The sequence below is a fragment of the Pinus tabuliformis genome, chromosome Q (assembly GCF_031772625.1).
Source record: "Pinus tabuliformis cultivar Carrire ecotype Pingquan chromosome Q, CPIR1, whole genome shotgun sequence".
In the NCBI taxonomy this organism is placed as follows: Eukaryota; Viridiplantae; Streptophyta; class Pinopsida; order Pinales; family Pinaceae; genus Pinus; species Pinus tabuliformis.
Genome location: NC_142296.1, coordinates 479,668,520 through 479,691,913, shown reverse-complemented (window position 1 = coordinate 479,691,913; position 23,394 = coordinate 479,668,520). Strand labels below are relative to the sequence as shown.

Sequence of the window (23,394 nt, the reverse complement as noted above, 5' to 3'; positions counted from 1 at the left end):
CATCTTGAGTCAATTATTGATAATGTTAAAAATTAAGTAAAATTGACATTCTCATTTCCCTTCTACTTTAAAATCTATTACAATTAGGGAGCATTTAGGAATTGTCTAGGGAGCGTCCAGGAAGCATGAAAGGCGAACAAATAGGCACATGTGAGAAGAGTTTGGTATGTGGCGATTCTAAATTTGTAGGAGTCGTGCAAATTGAGCCCGAAGTGCGGTTTCAAGGATGCTTCGGCCACGGTTCCACATGGTGCGCGATTCTGAGGTTTGGTCTCTGGCGGGGTGCGGGGGACGATTCCTGCAACAATGGCCCCAACCCTAGAAGGATATGTATAACTACACGTATGCTCATTTGTAGAACACATTCATGTATTATCTTAATAATGTGTGTTAATCATAAATACCCAAGGGCACTGCTCTCTCTCTCTCTCTCTCCCTCGTGTCCTATTTCACTACACTTTGAGTATTGTTGTTTTGTAAGATGCTGTGGTATTCTAAAGGATTTTTGTATGATAGGATTAGGGTTTGTTGAAGGGTTCATTGTAGATCTTCTATCTTAGCATTCTCAACACTTCGGTAATGTGAGTTGTTGATCTTGATGTTGTGTTTGTCAATATTTGTGGCAATGTAAACATCCCTTCGATGCCTGCCATTCTTAAGTTCACTTAGGACCAAAGATTCGAGATTTGTAAAAGCTCCTAAGACTCAAAGTATCTAAGATTTCTTGACCCCCTTAAGACTCCCTTCTTCAATTTCAGGTAGGTCCTTTGCTCACCAATTTTTGAGTTGAATTTTACTATAAAAGTTAGAAAGGGATTCTTGCAACACCACCCTTTTGACTTTGAAAGTGACTCAAAACCCTCTTGATCCTTAGAGACATGGATTCATGATCCTCAATTTTTAAGATTCCACTCTCAATTGAAAAGACTGCCAAGATCTTGTTAGGTGCAGATTGCTTTATGTCCTTGAGTTTATCCCTTTGCTTGCCTTTTTTTTAAAATATATATATATATATATATATTTATTTATTTATTTTAAAATGTCCTATATTAACAAGTGACTATTTACATGGAAGTTGAAAATAGAATTGGAAGTGTATATACAATGGAACCTTATTTCCTCTTCCTTATAGCTACTAAGGTTGCAATAAATTCAGAATAAGCTACCACATTTAACTCTTTTGGCATTCTTAATCATAAGGGGGCCTTTGTTAGACAATTACAAACATATGTATTCTTGCCAAGAGTTACAGAAATATGGGATTGATCTTACCTCATCAGCGAACACATACTTGCACCTTAGCTTTCAGATGGTAAACAAAGCAGTAATACAAAGATAGCCCCAAATGTTAGTGAAAGGAGAAAGAAAGAAAGACCTCGAATCTCCTGAAAACATTGTGCAACAATTAAGTTGGCTCTGGAAGAAAGTTGAATGCTAATAGTGAACATAGTTCCATCAGGTTTTGGTGAACTTGCATTGCCAAAAGAATGTACTTCAAGGTCTCTGAGTAGCTGTAACAGAGGTAGAGATCATCTATTATATTGTTTTTGGCAAGGCAGGCTATGGAAGACAACTCGTGATAAAGAACTAATCAGGCAAAATCTCATAGCTTACAACTAAGCTGGAGTGATCAATATACAACTCTCTTAAGTTAATCATCCATCATCACATCTTTATATAGCACACTCTATGTCACAGGGTTCGTTGGACCTAAACCTTGAGTTTTGGAATTCGGCGAACGTCAGAAAAACTGTAAAAATTTGTTTAGGTTCATTGGGTTCGATTCTAACCGGCATAGAAGAATCTTGAGCAACCAGGTTCAAGGCCAATCGGCAACAACGACAGAGAGTGAAAATTTGTTCAAAGGTTCAAAGGCAACCAACACATGAAAATCCTTGGGAGAGAAAGTTATAGGGTGAGCAGATTACACAAAAAAGTTTGCACGAATTAGCATTATAGACAAAAATCGCACCAAGTTACAAATTGGGATTGGGGTTACGTGGATCTAGGTTACAAATGATGGTTATGGGTGTAAAATTTTCTTCATGTGTGGAATGAATCGTGCAAATGCTATTTATCTTATTAGTCCAAGGGAACATATGTTAGTATATTATCTAAATCACCTGAAATGGGGACAAGAGAGACACTAGACACGAGGATTCAAGTGTCTGACACGGGCACGTTGACCCCCCAGAACAGGACACGTTATATATATATATATATATATTAAAAATTAGATATTTCTTACATAAATTCTCATTCATGATACAAATTCAAACATAGATCTAGATGTAAGTTTTACAAAGTAACATTATGCATACAAATACAATTGTGGCAGATTCGTCAATGATCCAATAGGAGAAAGGCAAGAAACTGCAGTTTTCTCATTAAGTCATCAAAATCAAAATGTGTTACATAGGTAGTAACAATACTAATGGCAAATAGAAATAGCAAATACAAAACTGTGGAAATTCCTAGGCTCAAGGAACCCCTACTGCAACAAAATTGAATTTACTTATCCTACTTGATTTTAATTTATCAAGTTATTTTTTGAACACTGAAGTAGATTACTTTTGCAGCCTACACTACTTTAAATTTGATTACATGAAACAAAAACAAGAAACATAGCACACAATTATTTTTCGACAAAATAGTCCCCAGAAAAGCCCAATGCAGGAAAACTGGTGCAACAACTTTGAGGGTTTTATGTTATTAAGCAGTTGGTGGAAAATTGAGTGAGATTACCTCACTTCACCCGATAGTTTCTAGATGATCCAGCAACAGAACTGGCTAACCCCGACTATCTATGCGCTGGCCCTGCGTCAACTTTACAGTCTCTCCGCCAGCTTTTGCGCTGTCTCTTTTGCCTTCTACGTCAACCTTCCTGGTTGTTCTGGCAGTTCCCAAACGGTTTTTGGCTTTCTACATGAGGGCAACCTCACTTTTGCGCTAGCCCTTTTGGCTCTGCGTTAGGTCTACGTGGGCCCAAATTGGCCCAACGTCAGTCCTTCTAGTTGCTGCGCTGCCTCCACTAGTGGCTCTCTGCCTCTCTGTCCAGTTTTCCGGAACTATCCCTGCCCCTCTACTGCAAAATGATCACTCAGTTTGAATTTCTCAACTTCCTAGCCCCAGAAATTGAACTCCAGATCAATTCGTTCTCTCCGTGTGTGTTTTTAAATGAACCCCAAGCCTCTTACTTATACTTTTCTCGTTGAGACTTCAATGGTCGAGATTAAGTCTCTAATCAACGACTAAGATTAAAACTTGACTTGATCCGCTTTCTAGAACATTCTCACCGATATTTCCATTAATACCCATTAATACTTCAATTTTCCTAAGTTTAGACATAGGAACCTCATTAAAAATATTAATTATTTTAATAAAATACAATCTGGGTGGAATTTCACCAAACGGTTTCTGGGTTCTTTAGAACTCAGGTGCCTTAGCCTTTCCACCAATTTTCATGGCTAGAGCACAACCGATGCTACAAAAAACTAACACTCCCTCTTAGCAAGGAAAGTGCTCTAGCAGCCATGTCCAACTTCATGCTCTTCTGTCTCTGAAGCATCTCCTTTTCGCACTGTTGCTGCCGCCAACGTTGTGCTGCTGCTACTGTATTGTTGTTCATGACATTGCCACTACCACTGCTGCATCTGTACTACAACTCCCTCTGCATCTGCTGCTAATACTGCCACTACTAGCTTTGCTCTGCGTCATTTTCCAATTGTTGTTGCTCAGCAACGGAACGGCATCCAAAATTTCTGAAGTAACTATGTTCAGCATAATACCATGTGAATGTTGGAATTTGACTTCTACTAGTCTCTGATCCTCTGAATCTTCTGTGCTGCTGCTGACTTCTGCACTGTGCCATCTGCACTGTAGCCAACATTGCTCTGCGCTGATCATTGTCTGGTCTCAGGGTACTGCATCTGTCTCTCCAACCAACCCACTGCATCATCTGACACTAAGTCCATCTCGCTACTGCTGAATCTCGGGCTCCTGTAGCAAGGAATTGATCCAAGAGGTGGTCTCCTCAAGGATCCTGCCCACATGTAGTCCTCCCAACTACAGCTCAATATCACCCCATTTCCTTTTTGGAGATGCGTGGGCACTCATGGCAAACTCATCTTCGTCAATTTTTGTTGGAGCAACCTTAGGATCATGTTTCTCATTCCTATGCTTTTGCTTCAAAGGACACTGGGATGCAAAGTGGCCCATCTCGCTACATCTGAAACATTTCACCTTCGAAATGTCCTTTGTCTTCTGCTTCTGCTATCCCTTTGATGCTAGAGCTGCATTCTCCTCCCCTCCTTGGTCTTCGTGCCACTCTCACTGTTGCCATTGAGGTTGACCTTAACCAGATCCCTCCTTAATTCTTCCTATTGAAGGGCTGCCCACATCTCCTCCCATGAAGGTAGTCTTTCCCTGCCCAATATACTTTGGACGAAGACTTGCCATTCATTCGAGACTCCATTTAGGGCCATCCTTACCATCGCGGTAGACTGAGGAGTAGACCCCATTGCAGCAAGCTGGTCTCTGGTGTCTTGAAGACGTTGAAGATAGGAGTTAACCCCTTCTCCCTTCTGCATCAATGTCCGCTGCAACTTTTGTTCTAAGTACATCTTCCGTTGTTCGGAAGAACCTTCATACAGTGAAGACAAAGCTTCCCACATTTCTCAGGCTGTATCTTTGCCCTGCAAGTGTGAGACCACATGATCTCGAACTCCATCGAGTATGTAACTCTTTGCCTTTGCCTGCTTGAGCTTGTACTTCTTCTGATCATTGTGCACTGGAACAACCACAACACTCTTGACGTAAGCTTCGAGATCGTACTCCTCTAGAACAGCTAAGATTCTAGTCTTCCATATGACATAGTTGGAAGCTCCTTCCAACCTGTCCTAATCTTTGAGCGCATGTGATGCCATCTCACCCAAACTGTCGAATTGACTCCTCTAATCACTGCGTAGCACTGGTCTGCTGCTCGACAAGTGAAAAAGTTCGAACTTTTGGCAAGAAAAGTCTTATGTGGAGAAAATTCCCCTTCTATGTGTCTTCGCTCTTTTTCGACGGATTTCTACCCCGATAGAAACTACGCCCTTTAGGCATTGCGCTGGCTCTGCGTCACTCCCTCTACCTCTACAAGCTCACGAACCAGAAATCGTACCTCTCTGTCGACTCTCTCAGAGAGAGATTTCCTCGGAATCTCTACTTTCACGGCAAGGACTGCGCAATCCCTTCAGGGGGATTCGAATTGTTGCCAAATGCAACTATTGGCCTCTCTGCTCAGTGCTGGATCTGCTCTTCCTGTTTCAAAATCAATGCTCCTATACCATGTGAAAATTCCTAGGCTCAAGGAACCCCTACTGCAACAAAACTGAATTTACTTCTCCAACTTGATTTTAGTTTATCAAGTTATTTTCTGAATATTGAAGTAAATTACTTCTGCAACCTACAATACTTTAAATTTGATTACAAGAAACAAAAAATTGAGCAAAGAACAAGATACATAGGACATAGTTATTTTTGGACAAAATAGTCCCCGGAAAAACCCAATGCGAGAAAACTGGTGCAACAGCGCTGAGGGTTTTATATTATTAAGCAGTAGTTCTGAATACAATTTTGGTTGCCCTCCTGACAAACCAGTGACAGAGAAAAATATAATGGCGGAAAGCTGAGTGAGATTACCTCACTTCAGTCGGCAGTTTTCCGCTGATCCGACAGTAGAACTGGCTAACCTCGACTATCTTTGTGTTGGCCTTGTGTCAGCATTACAGGCTCTGCGTCAACTTTTGCGCTGTCTCTTCTGCCTTCTGCGTCAACCTTCCCAGTGATTCTGGAAATTCCCTGACAGTTTCCGGCTTTCTGCGTGAGGGTAGCCTCACTTCTGCGCTGGCCCTTTTGGCTCTGCATCAGGCCTGGGTGGGCCCAGATTGGCCCAATGTCAGTCCTTCTAGCTGCTGCGCTGCCTCCACTAGTGGCTGTCTGCCTCTTTGTCCAGTATTCCCTAACTATATGCCTACCCCTCTGCTGCAGAATGATCACTCAGTTCGAATTTCTCAGCTTCCTAGCCATAGAAATCGAACTCTAGATCAATTCGTTCTCTCCGTGTGTGTTTTTAAATGAACCCCAAGCCTCCTTATACTTTTCTCGTTGAGACTTCAACGACCGAGATTAAGTCTCTAATCAACGGCTAAGATTAAAACTTGACTTGATCTGCTTTCTAGAACATTCTCACCCATATTTTGATTAATACCCATTAATACTTTAATTTTCCTAAGTTTAGAGTTAGGAACGTCATTAAAAATATTAATTATTTTAATAAAATACAATCCAGTTGGAATTTCACCAAATGTTTTCTGGGTTCTTTAGAACTCATGTGCCTTAGCCTTTCCACTAATTTTCATGCCTAGAGCACAACCGATGCTACGAAAAACTAACAAAAACAACTACAAGCCTCAAGGCAGTAGGTTACTCATGAGTCATCAATCACCATCATCCAAATCAGCATCACTGTCATCATCATGGTCACCACTGCGCTCCTCTACTCCATCCTCCTCCACTGTATCCAATGTCATCTTTGCATCTGCTGGTGTGAAGGATGACCCCTCAACAGTATCACGATCATCAAAAGTGACAGGCTCTAGCACTGGCTCATTAAGATCCAATTTGGCCAATGCCAACTCAACATGACTGTCCAAACCCATATCATCAGGAAAGACATCCCACATCTTTGTCTTTCGCTTCAACCAGTCATCCCTCTGCTTGTAAATAAGACGAAGGTTGGTGTGCACATACACCATTGTCTCTGCCCTGGACTGCTCAAGCCTGCCCTTCTTGACACTATACAAATTCCCATTTGTGCTCCAATTCCTCTCGCAACAAGAGGATGAAGTCACCTGAGAGAGGGGCCTCATAGCTAATTGTTGTAGAGGAGGGCTTGTTGCCCCATGCATTGCCCACCAAGAATAGGGCTTCTTAGCCCCCTTGTCTCTATTCACATCATATCTTTCAAATCGACCGGTGCCTGTGGAAAACTATGCAAAGGCATCCTCCACCTCATCAAGGGATGCTCTATCCTAACCTCCTTCCTCGCCTGTGAAATTTCACCATCCATGTGAAGAGGGAATTTGCGGGAAGCTCCACCATTCAACCACTCATGGTTGTAGTATTTTGGGTTCAATGAGTGAGCCAACCAATGCAAAGGTGTGCAATTCTTGTCCCATCTGCTAACAAATATATCTTGTATGGTGGTGAAGGCCTCTGGTGATGTCTCATACTCAGGGCACTCACTCTGTAAAATAATGGTCCTAATAGATTCAATCATGGAATCCCATCCCTCTTAAACCTCTCTTAGGATGGGTTGGTCTGTATCTGCAAATCGTAGCAAAGCAATGATAGGGTCCATGATCTTAATAAGTAGATCTACTGTCTCCCACCAAACATCATATAACGTTGTGTCCTTCACTCTTTTTTAGGCTGCTTGATCCGCGTTCCTCCAAAAAGACCAAAACTCTGAAATAACCATGGCTCCAAGAGCAGTCTTGACCTCCCTCAACCTCTTCAACATGATGAATGAAGAGGAAAACAATGTATCTGCAATCTTCAATAAAGATAGATTGATGTACTCCTTGTAGATTGTGATGGCATTTGTATGATTTTGTACATAGTTGCAGATATACCGTGCATCCTCAATAATACTTCCAATCCAAAGCACATCAAAAGCAATAGATTTAAGTGCTAAATTCACAGAATGGACAATGCAAGGTGTCCAAAACACTTGTGGATATTTAGCTTCCACAATCAAGCCAACAACCTTGCAAATAGGTTCATTATCTGTAATGATTTGCACAAAAGAATCAACACCTACGTCTTCAATAACTTTAATGAACAAATCACCCATATATTGTGCATCCTTGTATTGTCCATAGTGCATCCATTGATTTCAAGAAAACTGGACCATTCAAGGAAGACACCATGAAGTTGATGAGTGGGTGGCGTGCTGGCTTTGTCCATCCATCAGAAACAATACTAACCCCAGATGTTGGCCATGCTGATTTAATAGGCTCAAGCATTTTGTCCACCTCTTTCTTTGCCTTAGTGAACAATGTGGTTCTAAGCTTCTTTGACCCAGGAGACACATATTGTAAAGGCCATTAAAGCAGATTAATGAACCTGTAACTAATTTCTTGAATTTTTTTGTTGTTGCAGAATTAACTAATAGATTTAATGAAGGTACTTACCTGTGCACTTGCGATTGCTGATGTCTCCAGCTGCTCTGCTACGGTTACCAAAATACCGAATCCACCCAGCCAAACTGAGCAGAACGTGGCTACTCAGTCTTGTAAGCTTCTGAGTCGAAGCAGACTGTTCCCTCATGACCAGAACCTCAGAACAATCCGCACTCTTCCTTCCTGTGGATAATTTCAGTTCATGATCCTCCTCCTCCTTCAGTTCTTCCGTTTTTTTTTTTACCTTCCTCTCGGCCCCCTTCTAAACTTCTGTTCGGTGGTTTTATCTGATTTCTTGGCAGTGGCCGCTCTTCCACTAGCAGACCAGCGCTCAACCTTCTGGTGACACCTCCCATGTCACGTATCACATATCTCTCTTATGGTCACGAATATGTTTATTTCATTTATAGTTTGATTAATTATTTTTCTTTATGATTAAGGTACTTTTAATATTAAGATTATAACATTATACTAAGTACCCCTTTAATTAATTTCTTATATCTATATATATATATATTTTTAATCAATTTATTAATTTATTAATATAATTTTTTATTAATAATCTGAAATACATTATTTATATAGCCCTCTTTTAGTTTTTTACCCATTAATCATGATACATTAAGCAATATGGGTATTGATGGATAAGTAGAACCTCTATTCGAAGAAGTGTCATGATATTTACTACTTATAGTTAATTTAGTATATAAATACTAGTGCGGGGTATGCGACACATGCATATGTAGCTATCATATGCATGCATCGTATGCCTGCTATTATTCTTGCGTTCTCTATATTTATAGATAGGTCGTTACACATACCCTGATGGAGCCCCTTGAGTTAGAGCTTGGCACATCTCAATAAATAAAGGTGAGCATGCAACATTAACGGATATGAAGTTTTGATAGAAAAAAATGCAATGGTGAGATTAAGCTCTTCCCATTTCTCTTTCTGAAAAATCTTGTTCATTGGACCAAGTGTCACTGCCTTTCTTTTTGCTACTTGTCCCCCACCAAAACTCTCAAATGGAAATTTGTTGCTGTTTTTCCTCAAGAATGGAAGGGTATCATCATTCTTGTTTTTTTTAGATGTTGCAACCATCTTTGCCATACCAACATTGATCTCTTTTTCCATTTCTTTCCTCTTAGCTAAAGACACCTGTGTACATGGTGCAATTCCACAACTTGGTAAAGCCAACAAATGAGCTTTCACACGGTAATAAGTGCTCATGAAATGATTGTTACAATAGTTGCATTTCCAAGCAACATTGCCTCCTCCCTTCAACTTGTTGCCTGACCTTTGCTCTCTTGTGACATACTTCCACAAGGGATATTTGTTTTCTTGAGCCTACTATCTTTCTAATTTAATTCTTCCCTCAACATTTGAAGCTATTGTTGCAGCCCTACTTCCAATAGAGGGAACACTTGCAGATCCTGATGAAATTGGAATAGGAGGGGCATCTCCAATGGGGACATTCTTCCTCTTCTTTTTCCCCCTCCTTGCTGCCCTTGATTGAGCCATGAATGCTGTAAAAAATTAAAGAAAAAATGCACAAACTTGTAAAAAAATGCACATGCAAATTGCTGTAATAAAATTGCAAAAAAAATAGAAACAAAATGCACGTATCTGTTGCTTGAATTGCCTCCAAAATGCTCCAAAACCCTTTGCTAGTCGCTCCCACACACCCACAACATGAGAGAGAGAAAAATGAGGGAGAAATGACTCAAAACCGGACTATGGGCCGCGCGGCACACAATTCGAGGAGACATGTGTCTCGGAATCGAGACACGATGGAATCGTTCCCCGGACACAAGTGGGACATGATCGGAGGACACGTGTCCCACCGAATCGTGTCTGATTTGCCCGATTCGGGACACGTCAAGGGTTTTCAACAAATCCTTTTTCTTAATATATTATATACATTATAAATTAATATAATTAATATTTATTAATAAAATTATAAAATTATAAATTTATTAATATAATATTTGATATTATATATATATTTTAAGATTTTGAAATATGTGTATATTGACAAACTTAATTGTGAACCTTATCTGAACCTCATTGACAAATTTGAATTCGAATCGAACTTTATCATTGCCAAATTTGAACTTGAACTCACACAATGTGACATTGAGCACACTAACATGGTTATGGTGGTTTTACCACCTAACCACTAACCTTAACACCTCAATGTTACATCAGTCACCACATATCATTAACACTAATGTTTGCTAGCATAAATTTTACATAATATAATGGACACATTTAATACTAAGTTGGAGCTGTCTGTTTGCTGCTCTAACAATTAACACGTGACAAATTGAGTTTACTAACACCCGTTGTGTCAAATTTTTACTAAATTTAAAAAAAAAATATATACTAAACAATATTCATTATATGGTCATTAGACAAAATAAATTCTATTATTCAATGAGAAATGGTATGCATCTACTGTGCAATTCCTTGCAGGAGTTGTTGCACAGGCTTGTACTGTGATGTGCTGTAGTTTCCTCGTTTAGTAGTTTATGCACCTTATGATTTTACTTTCATGTGTTTCATTGGTATAAATTATTATTGTCTAATGCCTAATCTCCTGTGGTTGCCTGGGTAGCTCTAAGAATCTTCCTAATTTTGTGATTAATTTCTTCAATTTCTTTAGCATCTGTTATTTATAAGTTTAGCTTTAAAAGTCTTATTTTCTTTCACAAATAAATCATATTTTGTTACTTTGCTTCAGAAAATGCTTTTGCATATGTATTCCGAGAAATCAGGCAAGAGTTATCATGTTCTCCTCCACAAGATTCAGTTTCAAATATACATCCAAAAAGGAAAGTCCCTGTTGCAGGTACATTGCTCAACTTTTTTTGACACTTGCAAACCTAGTTTTTTTGACCTCTAATGCAAGTAAAATCTATGGATTTGACAAGAAAAGTGCTTTAACTATGATTGGTGAATATATCCACATGTACTTTGTTTGGTTTCCTGTTTAACATTCCAGCTATTAAAAGAGAAACTACTTTCTATTAGTCAAAGTTCAAACGTGTCTATCTTTGGGAAATCCTTTTTTAAACATTCCTTCCCAACAACATTCTATTTCCTATGGTTACGATCTGGTAGAAACCAAAGTTAGTTCTGAGGAATGAAAGTACTGCTAATAAGCCTAGGCAATTACAATGTGGCTTAACTAGAAAATTTGCTCAAATGGCATTTATATAAGTCCTTTTTGCTGGGCTTCCCACATCTATTTGTGAATTTTCTCCTTTTAGGGACTAGAATGACTCTTTTGCATGTTTGAATGTTGTATGGACTTTTACTCATTTCTAATCCCTTGCCATTAGCTGGTTGTGCATAGCACATATGAGGGATACCAACCCTAATCCTAATATTCTAATTGCTGGACCATCCAATGAAATGTTAAGTTTAAATGCCAAGTTGTTGAAACTGCCTGCTCCAATTTCCAAATTTCCATTCAAACCAGCTGGTTTTTGGGGCAACAGTCAAAAACCAGTTACGAAACAAGCCAATGTGAGATTCTAATGTCTCTTGTACATTCTCTATTTTAATATTTCACTATAATGTGCTCTCATACTGACTATTTTGAGACATTGTATTGTGCAAGTTATGTATATCTATCAGTCAGTGGTGAAGTGATTTTAAAAGAAATTATATAAAAAAATATTACATCGGTTTTAGAAACGATATTAGGGGCATAGTTTTGAAACTCTGACTTGGACTCGGAATCTGTCGAGGGTTGTTAAAATTGGCAACTAGGGCCAAACTCCATGTGGGTAACCTTATTCATGGCTGATAATATTTTTCTTAGATTCCTCTCGTCGAGAGGTGTAGGATTGATCTAAAGATCATCCGATTTCGATAAGTATTTATGGAGATATGAATTTATTTTGATTATTGACAAATTATCAAAGTCGGCCAGCAACTTATGTAGGCTCAGACGCCCAACAGACACATCTATTCACCGGATATAAATACAGGATGACTCCTCCTCATTTGGTCACTCACTTCTCATCATATCTCTCTCTCTCCTGCGCAGAAAGACTCTCTCTCTCACATGTGAGCCGAAACAGGTTGTTCAGAGTCTTGGACTGATACGTGGCGAAGTCTTGGACTGGTGCACGACGAAGTCTTGGACTGATGCGCGACGAAGTCTTGGACTGGTGCACGGCGAAATCTTGGACTGGTGCGCAACGAAGTCTTGGGCTAATGCGCGGTGAAGTCTTGGACTGGTGCACGGCGAAGTCTTGGACTGATGTGCGGCGAAGTCTTGGACTGGTGCACGACGAAATCTTAGACTGGTGCACGATGAAGTCTTGGACTGATGCATGGCGAAGTCTTGGACTGATCCGCGACGAAGTCTTGGATTGGTGCATGGCGAAATCTTGGACTGGTGCACGGTGAATGACTCGCCGATGGAGACTTGGCGAGTTGGGCGTTCGGTGGGAGCGCCCGACGAGTTCTGATCTAGGGTTTGCTGCTGCTGATATAAATCAGATCTTTGTACTATTTCTCTCTACTGAATTATTGAAGATAAAAGAAGATTTGATCAAAGGGTTTCCCCATATTGGGGTTTGTCCCTGGCTAGCCGCCACATCTTGTGTCTCTTGTCTTGGCTTGTTTTTTGTTGATCGTTTAAATGTTCTATCTGCACTTTACTTAATGTACATGTGATTGCTAATCTGTGGATAATAATAAGAAAGATAAGTAAACTGCTCTAAGCATAGAACATACCATAATTTAACATGGTATCAGAGCTGAGGTGAAGACAAAGCCCAAGCAAGAGCAAGAGCAATCACCGAAGAGAAGGTTGGCAAGGCTATCTGAAAGAAATCATGGGGTCCTCAACACACTTCCCTGTTGAAGACAAACTCTGTGAGAAGTCTGACTATCACGGATGGAAGATGTCTCTCGATCTAACATTAGAAGAACAGGAAGTGTTGGACCATGTGAGAAGCGGAATTGTTGAGCCTCCATCAAATGCATCCGCTGCTGCTAGGAACAAATGGACTAAGGGAGAAGTCAAAGCAAAGAAGATCATCCTGGACTTTATCGACAAATGCTTGGTGGCCTATGTTTCTGAGCTGAACACCTCCAAGGAAATCTACGATAGACTGAAGAAACAATTTCGGGGCTAAATTCAAAGGAAATGCTGGACCAAAGGGTGGAAGAAAAGGACAATGTTACAATTGCAATAAAACGGGTCACTATGCAAGGGAGTGCCCTGATAAAAGGGACTCACACCGGGACGATGATCAAAATCCCTCTCAAAGCAATCAAAGGAATGGCAAGTCAAATGGCAGAGGTAAAAGAAGTGCCGGAAATCAAAGAAGAGGTCTATGTAGAGCAACCCGAAGGATTTGAGATTCATGATCAAGAATCTCATGTGTGTAGGTTGAAGAAGGCCCTCTATGGGCTAAAGCAAGCACCCCGAGCATGGTATGAGAGGATCGATAGCTACTTGATGAAGCTGGGATTCACTAGGAGTGAAGCCGACCCCAACCTTTACTTTAAGGTTATAGATGACAAGCCTCTCATACTGGTGCTATATGTTGACGACCTCTTTCTAACAGGTGCAGACCCTCTCATTCACGAATGTAAGAGGGAGCTGGCTTTTGAGTTCGAGATGAAAGACCTAGGACTTATGCACTATTTCCTAGGACTGGAAGTCTGGCAGAAACCAGGGGAGATTTTCCTATCTCAAGGAAAATATGTGGTGAAGATATTGGAGAGATTCGGCATGGTGGACTGCAAGCCCGTAACCACCCCGATGGAGCTTGACTTCAAGAAGTTAAGCGGTAGTGCTGCTGGACTTGTTTTACGAAATACCACTGAGTATCATCAACTCATCGGAGCATTGATGTTCCTAGTGAACTCCCGTCCAGATATATGCTTTGCAGTCAACACGTTGAGTCAACACATGGTTGAACCTCATCACATACATTAGATTGGTGCCAAGAATCTGCTGAGATATCTTCGTGGCACAATTACTTATGGGTTAAGATACACTGCCAAAAATGTGAGACTACTTGGATATACTGATGCTGATTGGGCAGGCAATGTGGTGGACCGTAAGAGCACTTCCGGGTGCTGTTTCTCCTTGGGATCTGCTTCGATATCCTGGATGAGTAGGAAGTAGAAGTCTGTGGCTTTGAGCACCGCCGAGGCAGAGTACATTGCTGCTAGCATGGCCTCCTGTGAGGCAGTCTGGTTACGAAAGCTCTTTAGTGAGCTGTTTGGATTTACATTGGATACCATTGTGATCCTATGTGACAACCAAAGCGGGATTCGTTTATCAGAGAATCCCGTATTCCATGATCGCTCCAAGCATATCGATATCAGGTACCACTATATTCGTGACATGGTGCAGCGGGGAGCTATAAGGCTCCAACATATCGGTACAGATGAACAGGTCGTCGACATTTTGACAAAGCCCCTAGGAAAGGTCAAATTTCTGACTTTCCGAGAACGACTTGGAGTCGTTCAGAGACCCTCTTTTGAGGGTCAAGTATGATGTACTGAGCTCTGGGAGCTCAAGGGGGCGCGGGGTACTTCTTGGAGCAACATATGACCACAGGGTAACTCACCATCCCCTATTGGTGCACTTTGTACAGGGTAAAAGGTTCAACCTTCCCCTGACACCCCGTGGCGACTATGGAACAAGATGATTAGTTCTCCTGTGGGCCAGGATGATTCGTTCTCCATGGCGATTGTGGAACAGGATGATTCGTTCTCCTGTAGGCCAGGATGATTAGTTCTCCGTGGCATCCACTGGACAGGATGATTCGTTCTCCTGTGGACAGGATGATTAGTTCTCCTGTCGAGGCATCCTACCCATGCAGTTTGGGACTCATGGGGAGTACCTCTCATCTGATCAATGAGCAGGGAAATGAGGATAGGGACCATAGTAGTTCTATCGATGGACGCATTGTTGTATCCACCGTACTCCCTATGCTAGGATGACCTCCATTGATCTGGGATCAATGATACTGGTCTAGGATCAGTGGGAGTGGTACACCCTCTGAAACTGACTTCGGGTCAATAGAGGACTGGTCTGGGACCAGTGAAAGTGGTACACACTCCAGACTGACTTTGGGTCAGTGGAGGATGGTATGAGACATCCTCGATCACTTCTTCTTCTTCATAGTTCAAGCAAAGCAGAACAAAACAAAGCAGAGCAGAGTAGAGCAGGGGCCAAGCTGTACAAGGCAATGCATTTGATGGATGAATGGTAGCGACGGTCAGACGAATTGCAGATGGAGTTCTCCCTAGTTGAGAGGGAGTGTTAAAATTGGCAACTAGGGCCAAACTCCATGTGGGTCACCTTATTCATGGCTGATAATATTTTTCTTAGATTCCTCTCGTCGAGAGGTGTAGGATTGATCTAAAGATCATCCGATTCCGATAAGTATTTATGGAGATATGAATTTATTTTGATTATTAACAAATTATCAAAGTCGGCCAGCAACTTATGTAGGCTCAGACGCCCAACAGACACATCTATTCACCTTCAACGTTTGGATATAAATACAGGATGACTCCTCCTCATTTGGTCACTCACTTCTCATCATATCTCTCTCTCTCTCCTGCGCAGAAAAAGAGTCTCTTCTCTCTCCTGCGCAGAAAGACTCTCTCTCTCACACGTGAGCTGAAACAGGTCGTTCAAAGTCTTGGACTGGTGCACGACGAAATCTTGGACTGGTGCACAGCGAAGTCTTGGACTGATGCTCGACGAAGTCTTGGACTGGTGCGTGGCGAAGTCTTGGATTGGTGCACGGCGAAATCTTGCACTAGTGCGCGACGAAGTCTTGGACTGATGCGCGGCGAAGTCTTGGACTGGTGCGCGGCGAAGTCTTGGACTGGTGCACGGCGAAGTCTTGGACTGGTGCACAGCGAAGTCTTGGACTGGTGCGCGGCGAAGTCTTGGACTGGTGCACGACGAAGTCTTGGACTGATGCGCGGCGAAGTCTTGGACTGGTGCGCGGCGAAGTCTTGGACTAATGCGTGATGAAGTCTTGGATTGGTGCACGACAAAGTCTTGGACTGGTGCGCGGTGAAGTCTTCGACTGGTGCATGGTGAAATATTGGACTGGTGCACGGTGAACGACTCGCCGGTGGAGACTTGGCAAGTTGGGCGTTCGGTGGGAGCGCCCGACGAGTTCGATCTAGGGTTTGCCGCCCTAGTTTAGGGCTGATCTAGGGTTTGCTGCTGCTGATATAAATAAGATCTTTGTACTATTTCTCTCTGCTGAATTATTGAAGATAAAAGAAGATTTGATCAAAGGGTTTCCCCATATTGGGGTTTGTCCCTGGCTAGCCGCCACATCTTGTGTCTCTTGTCTTGGCTTGTTTTCTGTTGATCGTTTAAATGTTCTATCTGCACTTTACTTAATGTACATGTGATTGCTAATTTGTGGATAATAATAAGAAAGATAAGTAAACTGCTCTAAGCATAGAACATACCATAATTTAACAAGGGTCAACTCAGACTTGGATTGCCTTGGACTAATCTGATTTTGATGATTTGGACCACTAAAAAATACATAAAATAATTAAATTTAATGAAAACAATTATTTTCAAGGGTTCCACCATATCTCGGCTTTTCCACTTCATGCAGTGCATTGCTTATGTTTTAGTAAAAAATTATGCCTATTTACATCAGTTTTTTGCACGAAGAGGTGCTTTACAGCCCACTATGAGGGAGATGTCGTAGTGGTGCATAAGATGAAGCAATATATCAAAAACTAATAATCATAAAACATAATGTCGGCTAAATTAAAAAAGTAATAAAAAGTAATAAAAATGATAAATCTATTCAATTCAATTTGCTATATTATAATTTGGTTTTTATTAATAAAATTAAAAACAACTTTTTCGAGAAAAGCAATCATAATATGCATATCACATTAAAATAAATTAAATAATAATGATTCATATTCGCAATCATGATATATTAGAACATATAATTAATAAACATATTAAAAATTAATAAATTTAACTAATAAACATATAATTAGGAATAAAACTATTTCTATATATAGAGATGTGAAATATATATAAAATATAAATAGTAGCTATAAATTAAGGTTCATTTTACCATAAGGTATGGGAAAATCTTTTTCTTAAATTTGAAGCTAAACTTTCTTGTTGGACTTTCAGATTGCTCAATCTAGTCGGTTGCTTGATCTTGCCTAAATATGTCCTTCAATCCCTCCCCATCTATCTTTTGTCAGCAATGGCAGCCCCCAAATCCATCCTAAACAAGATAAGAAATATTTAACGCAATTTCCTTTTGGGGGTTGGGGGTGACGACCAAAAGAGATGGAAAATGGGCTCTAGTTGCATGGAGCAAAATCTATCATTCGAAAAAAGGAGGCTGCCTTGGTCTCCGTAATCTAGATATACTCAACACAACCTTAAGTGCTGAAACTTGGTGGAGATGGATCAAAAACTTGCAGGATTTATGGAGTAAAATGTGGAAACTTAAGTATGCCCCCAATACCTAGGATTCTCAGCTCAGCAGAATGATAGACAACTTGAGGGGTTCTCAGATTTGGAGTGTTGCGTGGAGCAACAAATATCTTGTCTAGGAGCATAGTTTTTGGGAAATAAAAAATGGGAACAATGCACTGTTTTGGGATGACTCATGGCATCAATGGCCAAAATTAGCTAAGAATGAACAACTTTGCCCAACCAGGGACTCCCTCATCTCTAGAGGCCGAATCTTAGTCACACATTGTTACCCACCAAAAGTGGGTGACAAGATGACCCACCAAATCAACATGGCTCCATGGGTAAATGTATCAATCTCCCTTGGTCAAATCAGCATTACCTAGCCAAATCAGCATGGCTTCTTAGGAGAAACTCTGCCCCTGTGCCATTCAACCCTAGCCAAATCAACATGTCTTCTTAGGAGAATGTATCATTCCACCCTGGTCAAATTAGCATGACCCTATGGGTGCCAAATAGACATGGCTCCAATGGAAGAATATATACTCTATGCTATAATTGTCCTGGGCCATTCACCCCTAGCCAAATCAACATGGCTCCATGGGTGAATGTATCATTCTCCCTTAGTCAAATTATCCAGTGGGACAATGTCTGCCCTAGCTTGCAAGCTGCAGAAACATTAACACTCCCTCTCAATGAGGGAGGCTTTTTGCTTCACGCCAAGCTTTTCTATGAAGTATACAAACTTCGCTCTAGACAAATGCTTGGTGCAAATGTCCAAAATATGCTCATCTATGGATATGTATTGAAGCTTCACTGCTCCCTTCAACACGATGTCTTGGATGAAGTGATATTTGATCTCAATGTGTTTCGACCTATCATGAAAAACTAGATTCTTTGAAAGCTTGACACAACTTTGATTATCGCAATATATCAAGGTCGTCTCTAGCACCTGATAGAATAGCTTTGTAAGTAGCTTCCGAAACCACACTGCTTCCTGACTTGTGGCACTGGTTGCAATATAATCTGCCTCTGCTGTATCAAGTGCGACAGAAGTTTGCTTCCTGGTAAACCACGATATCATAGCTGATCTCAAGTTGAAGTAACACCTCGAGGTCCTCTTTCTATCCTCTACACTCCTGCCCAATCTGAATCAATATATCCCTTCAGCGTCATTTCACCACCTCAGACTTATATCAAACCATATCCAACTGTACCGCGCAGTTACTATTGACCATTGGAGTGGCACCTGAAGATTTTTGAAGACTCCATGCCCAAGGATGTATGAGAGGCTTCATGTACCATAAGAGTTTTTTAACTCTAATTCTTCCTCTCATCTTCTTCTGTTTGGCATGACTGAGTGTAAGTCCATGAATACTCCAATGGAAATGAATTTCAAGAAGCTTTATGGTAAAGCTGCAGGACCTGATTTGGCTAATCCTTCTGAGTACCATCAACTGATTGGGGCACTGATGTTTTTAGTGAACACTAGACCAGATATATGCTTTGTAGTCAATACTCTGAGTCAATACATGATTAAGCTTGCTCATGCACACTGGGCTTCTGCAAAGCATGTGTTGAGTTACTGTAAGCGGGCCATTTAGGAGTTGTTGAGATTGGGACACATTAGGCCTAGCTTGAGCCCATTTGCTTCTTCCGTGGTGCTGGTGAAGAAGAAATATGGGATGCTGCGCATGTGCATAGACCACTGGGCTCTCAATAAGAAGACCTTGAAGAATAGGTACCCGATTCCACGCATAAATGAGTTGATGGACGAGCTTAGGGGAGCTAAATACTTCTCTAAGATAGATTTGAGTTCGGGATACCACTAGATTCGCATGAGGGAGCAGGATAATCTGAATACTACTTTTCACTGCCATTATGGACACTTTAAGTTCTTGGTGATGCCCTTTGGGCTAACCAATGCTCCAGCCACATTCCAGTCCTGTATGAATCACGTGTTCCGTAGACAGCTGAGACGCTTTGTCCTAGTTTTCTTCGATGACATACTTATTTACAACAGAACATGGGAGGAGCATCTTCAACATTTGAAGGAGGTGCTTCACATACTTGAGGAGCAACAGCTGTATGTGAAGTTGTCCAAATGTGAGTTTGGGCTAACAGAGATGTTGTACCTAGGGCATGTGATTGGGGAGGATGGAGTGAAGGTGCATCAGGAGAAGATTCGGGCAATTCTAGATTGGCCCACACCCAGGAACATGACGGAGTTGAGGGGTTTCTTGGGCATTTGTATGTATTACAAGAGATTTGTAAGGGGGTTCTCACAGCTTGCAACACCTCTCATGGATTTGACAAAGAGGGGAGCTTTTGTGTGGACGTAGGTGGCAGAGGAGGCCTTCGCGCGCCTCAAGAGGGTCATGAGTAGCCGTCCGGTCTTAGCCTTGCTGGATTTCACGTGGCCATTTGTGATGGAGTGCGATGTGTCCGGTGAAGGGGTTGGGGCCATTTTGACACAGGGGGCCATCCTATTGCGTTTGAGAGTTGGAAATTGCAGCCTCACGAAAGATTGTACTCTGTGTACGACAAGGAGATGTTGGCAATGATGCATGCACTGGCCAAATTCATATAGTATTTAGTGGGCAACCGATTCAAAGTGAAGACGGATCACAACAGTCTTTGCTTCCTCCTTGAGCAATAGTCCTTAGAGGAGAGGCAATAGAAATGGGTGAGTAAGCTCCAAGCTTACAACTTTGAGATAGAGTATGTGAAGGGCAAACAGAACGTGGTAGCAGATGCCCTCTCTAGGAGACCAACAACATTGTCTTTGATTGATGTCACACAGGATTGGAAGGTTCAACTATTGGTTGAGTACTCCAAGGATAGACAGGCTTGCGACATTTTGGATGGCATGCACCGAGATGATCAATTCCGGGTGATGGACGATGTGATCTACTACAAGGACCGGATCTATTTAGTGCCAGGATCTCAGCTGAAGGAGAGGATCATGCAGGCAACCCACGATTCTCCTCTAGCAGGGCACCCAAGTTTCCTCAACACATACCGTGCTATTAGGGACAGGTTCTCTTGGTGGGGACTTAAAGGGGATGTGCTGAAACATGTGAGGGAGTGCGTGGATTGCTAGAGAAACAGGGTGGATTTGGGTCACCCAGCTGGTTTGCTACAATCGCTCCCCATTCTGGAGAGGAAGTGGGAGAGCGCATCCATGGATTTCATCACGGGACTTTCGGCAGCACAGGGGCGAGACTACATCTATGTGGTGGTCGACAGACTGACCAAGTTTGCCCACTTCTTTTCTATTTCATCGAGATCTTCAGCCTCCAAGGTGGCCGAGTTATTATTTCGGGAGGTTTTCCGGTTGCATGGTCTACCCAAGACCATTCTAAGTGACAGGGACAACAGATTTATGGGGGCTATTTGGCAAGAGTTGTTCCGGTTAGTAGGTACAGAACTTACGCCCAACACTAGATATTATCCCCAAATTGATGGGTAGACAAAGATTGTGAACAAATGGCTGGAGGGGTAACTGCGCAACTATGTGACTGGACAACAGAGAGCGTGGGTCAAGTGGCTACACCTCGGGGAGTTCTGCTACAACACGACTTATCACATGTCCATCAACATGACTCCTCTCCGAGCACTTTATGGGTATGATGCACTTTCTTTTTTTGACATGGTGTTTAGAGATAGCAGGGCCCCAGGGGAAAAGGATTGGGTTCAAGAGAGCTAGGAGATTCTCCGAGTTCTCAAGAACAACTTACAGGTGGCCTATAATCGGCAAAAAGGTATATGTTGATAAACACAGGGTGGAGAGACACTTTGAGGTAGGGGACATGGTCTACCTACGCTTGTAGCTATACAGGCAATCCTTGCTCAAGCAGAAGGGAGCAGAGAAGCTTCGCCGATAGTTTTATGGGCTGTATAAGGTGGTCCGGTGGCCTACGAATTAGAGCTACCTAAGGAGAGCTGGATTCACAATGTGTTCCACGTTTCATACCTGAAAAATGCATTGGGGCAACATATGACAACAGCAGTTGAGTTGCCTCCCTTGGATGATGAGGGGCACTTAGTTTTGACACTTGAGATCATATTGGAGACACGGGAAAGGAAGTTGAGAAACAAGGTGATCAGGGAGTACCTGGTCAAATGGAAGGATCTGCCAGGAGAGGATGCCACATGGGAGAGTGAACAAATCTTGCAGCATCTAGTTTTACAGTTGCTTGGGGACAAGCAACATCTGGGAGGGGAGGACTGTAATGTCGCTTCCTAATTGTTTTCCCACAGTGAGGAGAAACCATTTTTGGCAATTTTGTTATTTTTGGCTTAATGCATTTTTGATGGAAGAACTTAGGAGAAAGGGGGTCGATGTTTAAAATTGGCAACTAGGGCTAAACTCCATATGGGTCACCTTATTTATGGCAGCTGATATTTTTCTTGGATTCCTCTGTCCGAGAGGTGTAGGATTGATCTAAAGATCATTCGATTCCGACATGTATATATTGGAGATATGAATTTATTTGTATTATTGACAATTTGTCAAGGTCGGCGAGCAAGCAAAACAATGATTTTTATCCCTAGCTTATCCTCAACGTTGCATATAAAAGGAGGAGACCTAAACTCATTTGGACATCATCTCATCTTCACTCATCTATATCTCCTCACTTGTTTGGGTACACAGATTTGGGCAGCATCTCTCACACGTGCGAAAGGAGGAGGATATTTCTGTTTAGGGTTGCGTTGACCAGTTTGACCGAGCTGCAGGAAGACTTCTTTTGCTGCGTTGACTTGGTTTGACCGTGGATTGGGTGTGGCAACTTCTCCTTAGCAGGCCGCAGTTCTGGACACAGATTTCAAGGCTACTTTGATCCGGCGTTGACTATCCTAGGGCTGGCCGCAGGTTTGACTACAATTGACCAACATTTGACTGGGATTTTCGGACTACTTTAGGTTGTTTCATCTTGCTGTTAGAGGCCAAGTTGTCTAGGCTTTGACCGAGCTGATTTGGAGGTTAAATCTGACTTCTTTGACCAATGTTGACTTTGCTGGTTAGGGTTTGCTGTTGCTATCATAAAATATTAGATTTGTATATTTGTACTATCTCTCTCTCTCTCTGCTGAAATATTGAAAAATATAAGAAGAATTGATCAAGGGTTTCCCCACATTGGGGTTTGTTCCTCGCTGGTGCCACATTTTGTGTCCTCTTGTCTTGGCTTGTCTTCTACTATTTATGTTTATGTTCTATTTGCATTTTACTATCATGCTGATGTGATTCCTAAACTGGATATTGATGTTGGGCTAATAAGATAATTGAACTAAATTTCTCTTAAGCATAGAACATACCTAAAATTAACATGGTATCAGAGCTGAGGTGAAGATAAAGCCCAAGCAAGAGTGAAAGAGCAATCACCGAAGACAGTTGGACAAGGACAAAGGCTCAATGGTTTCCTCATTCCACTTCCTGGCTGAAGACAAGCTCCGTGAAAAGTCTGACTATCATGGATGGAAGATGTCTCTTGATTTGACATTGGAAGAACAAGAAGTGTTGGATTATGTGAAGGGTAAAATCCCTGAGTCTCCATCAAATGCACCGGTTGCTACAAAGAGCAAGTATAACAAGGCTAAGTCAAAGTGAAGAAGATTATTAGAGATTCCATTGAAAAATGTCTGGTGGCCTACATCTACGATTTGAACACCTCCAACTAGATCTACGACAGATTG

General features: G+C 41.6%; 1 protein-coding gene across 3 annotated transcripts in view; it reads left to right on the top strand.

Moving 5' to 3' along the window:
- LOC149220267 (uncharacterized) overlaps positions 1–23,394 on the top strand; it is a 519,697-nt gene that overhangs the window by 169,512 nt on the left and 326,791 nt on the right. For all 3 annotated transcript variants that reach the window (XM_089384738.1, XM_089384737.1, XM_089384736.1), the window contains exon 4: positions 10,972–11,079. In XM_089384738.1, the coding sequence (XP_089240864.1) occupies positions 10,972–11,079 (108 nt within the window). The remainder of the gene's footprint in view (positions 1–10,971; positions 11,080–23,394) is intronic.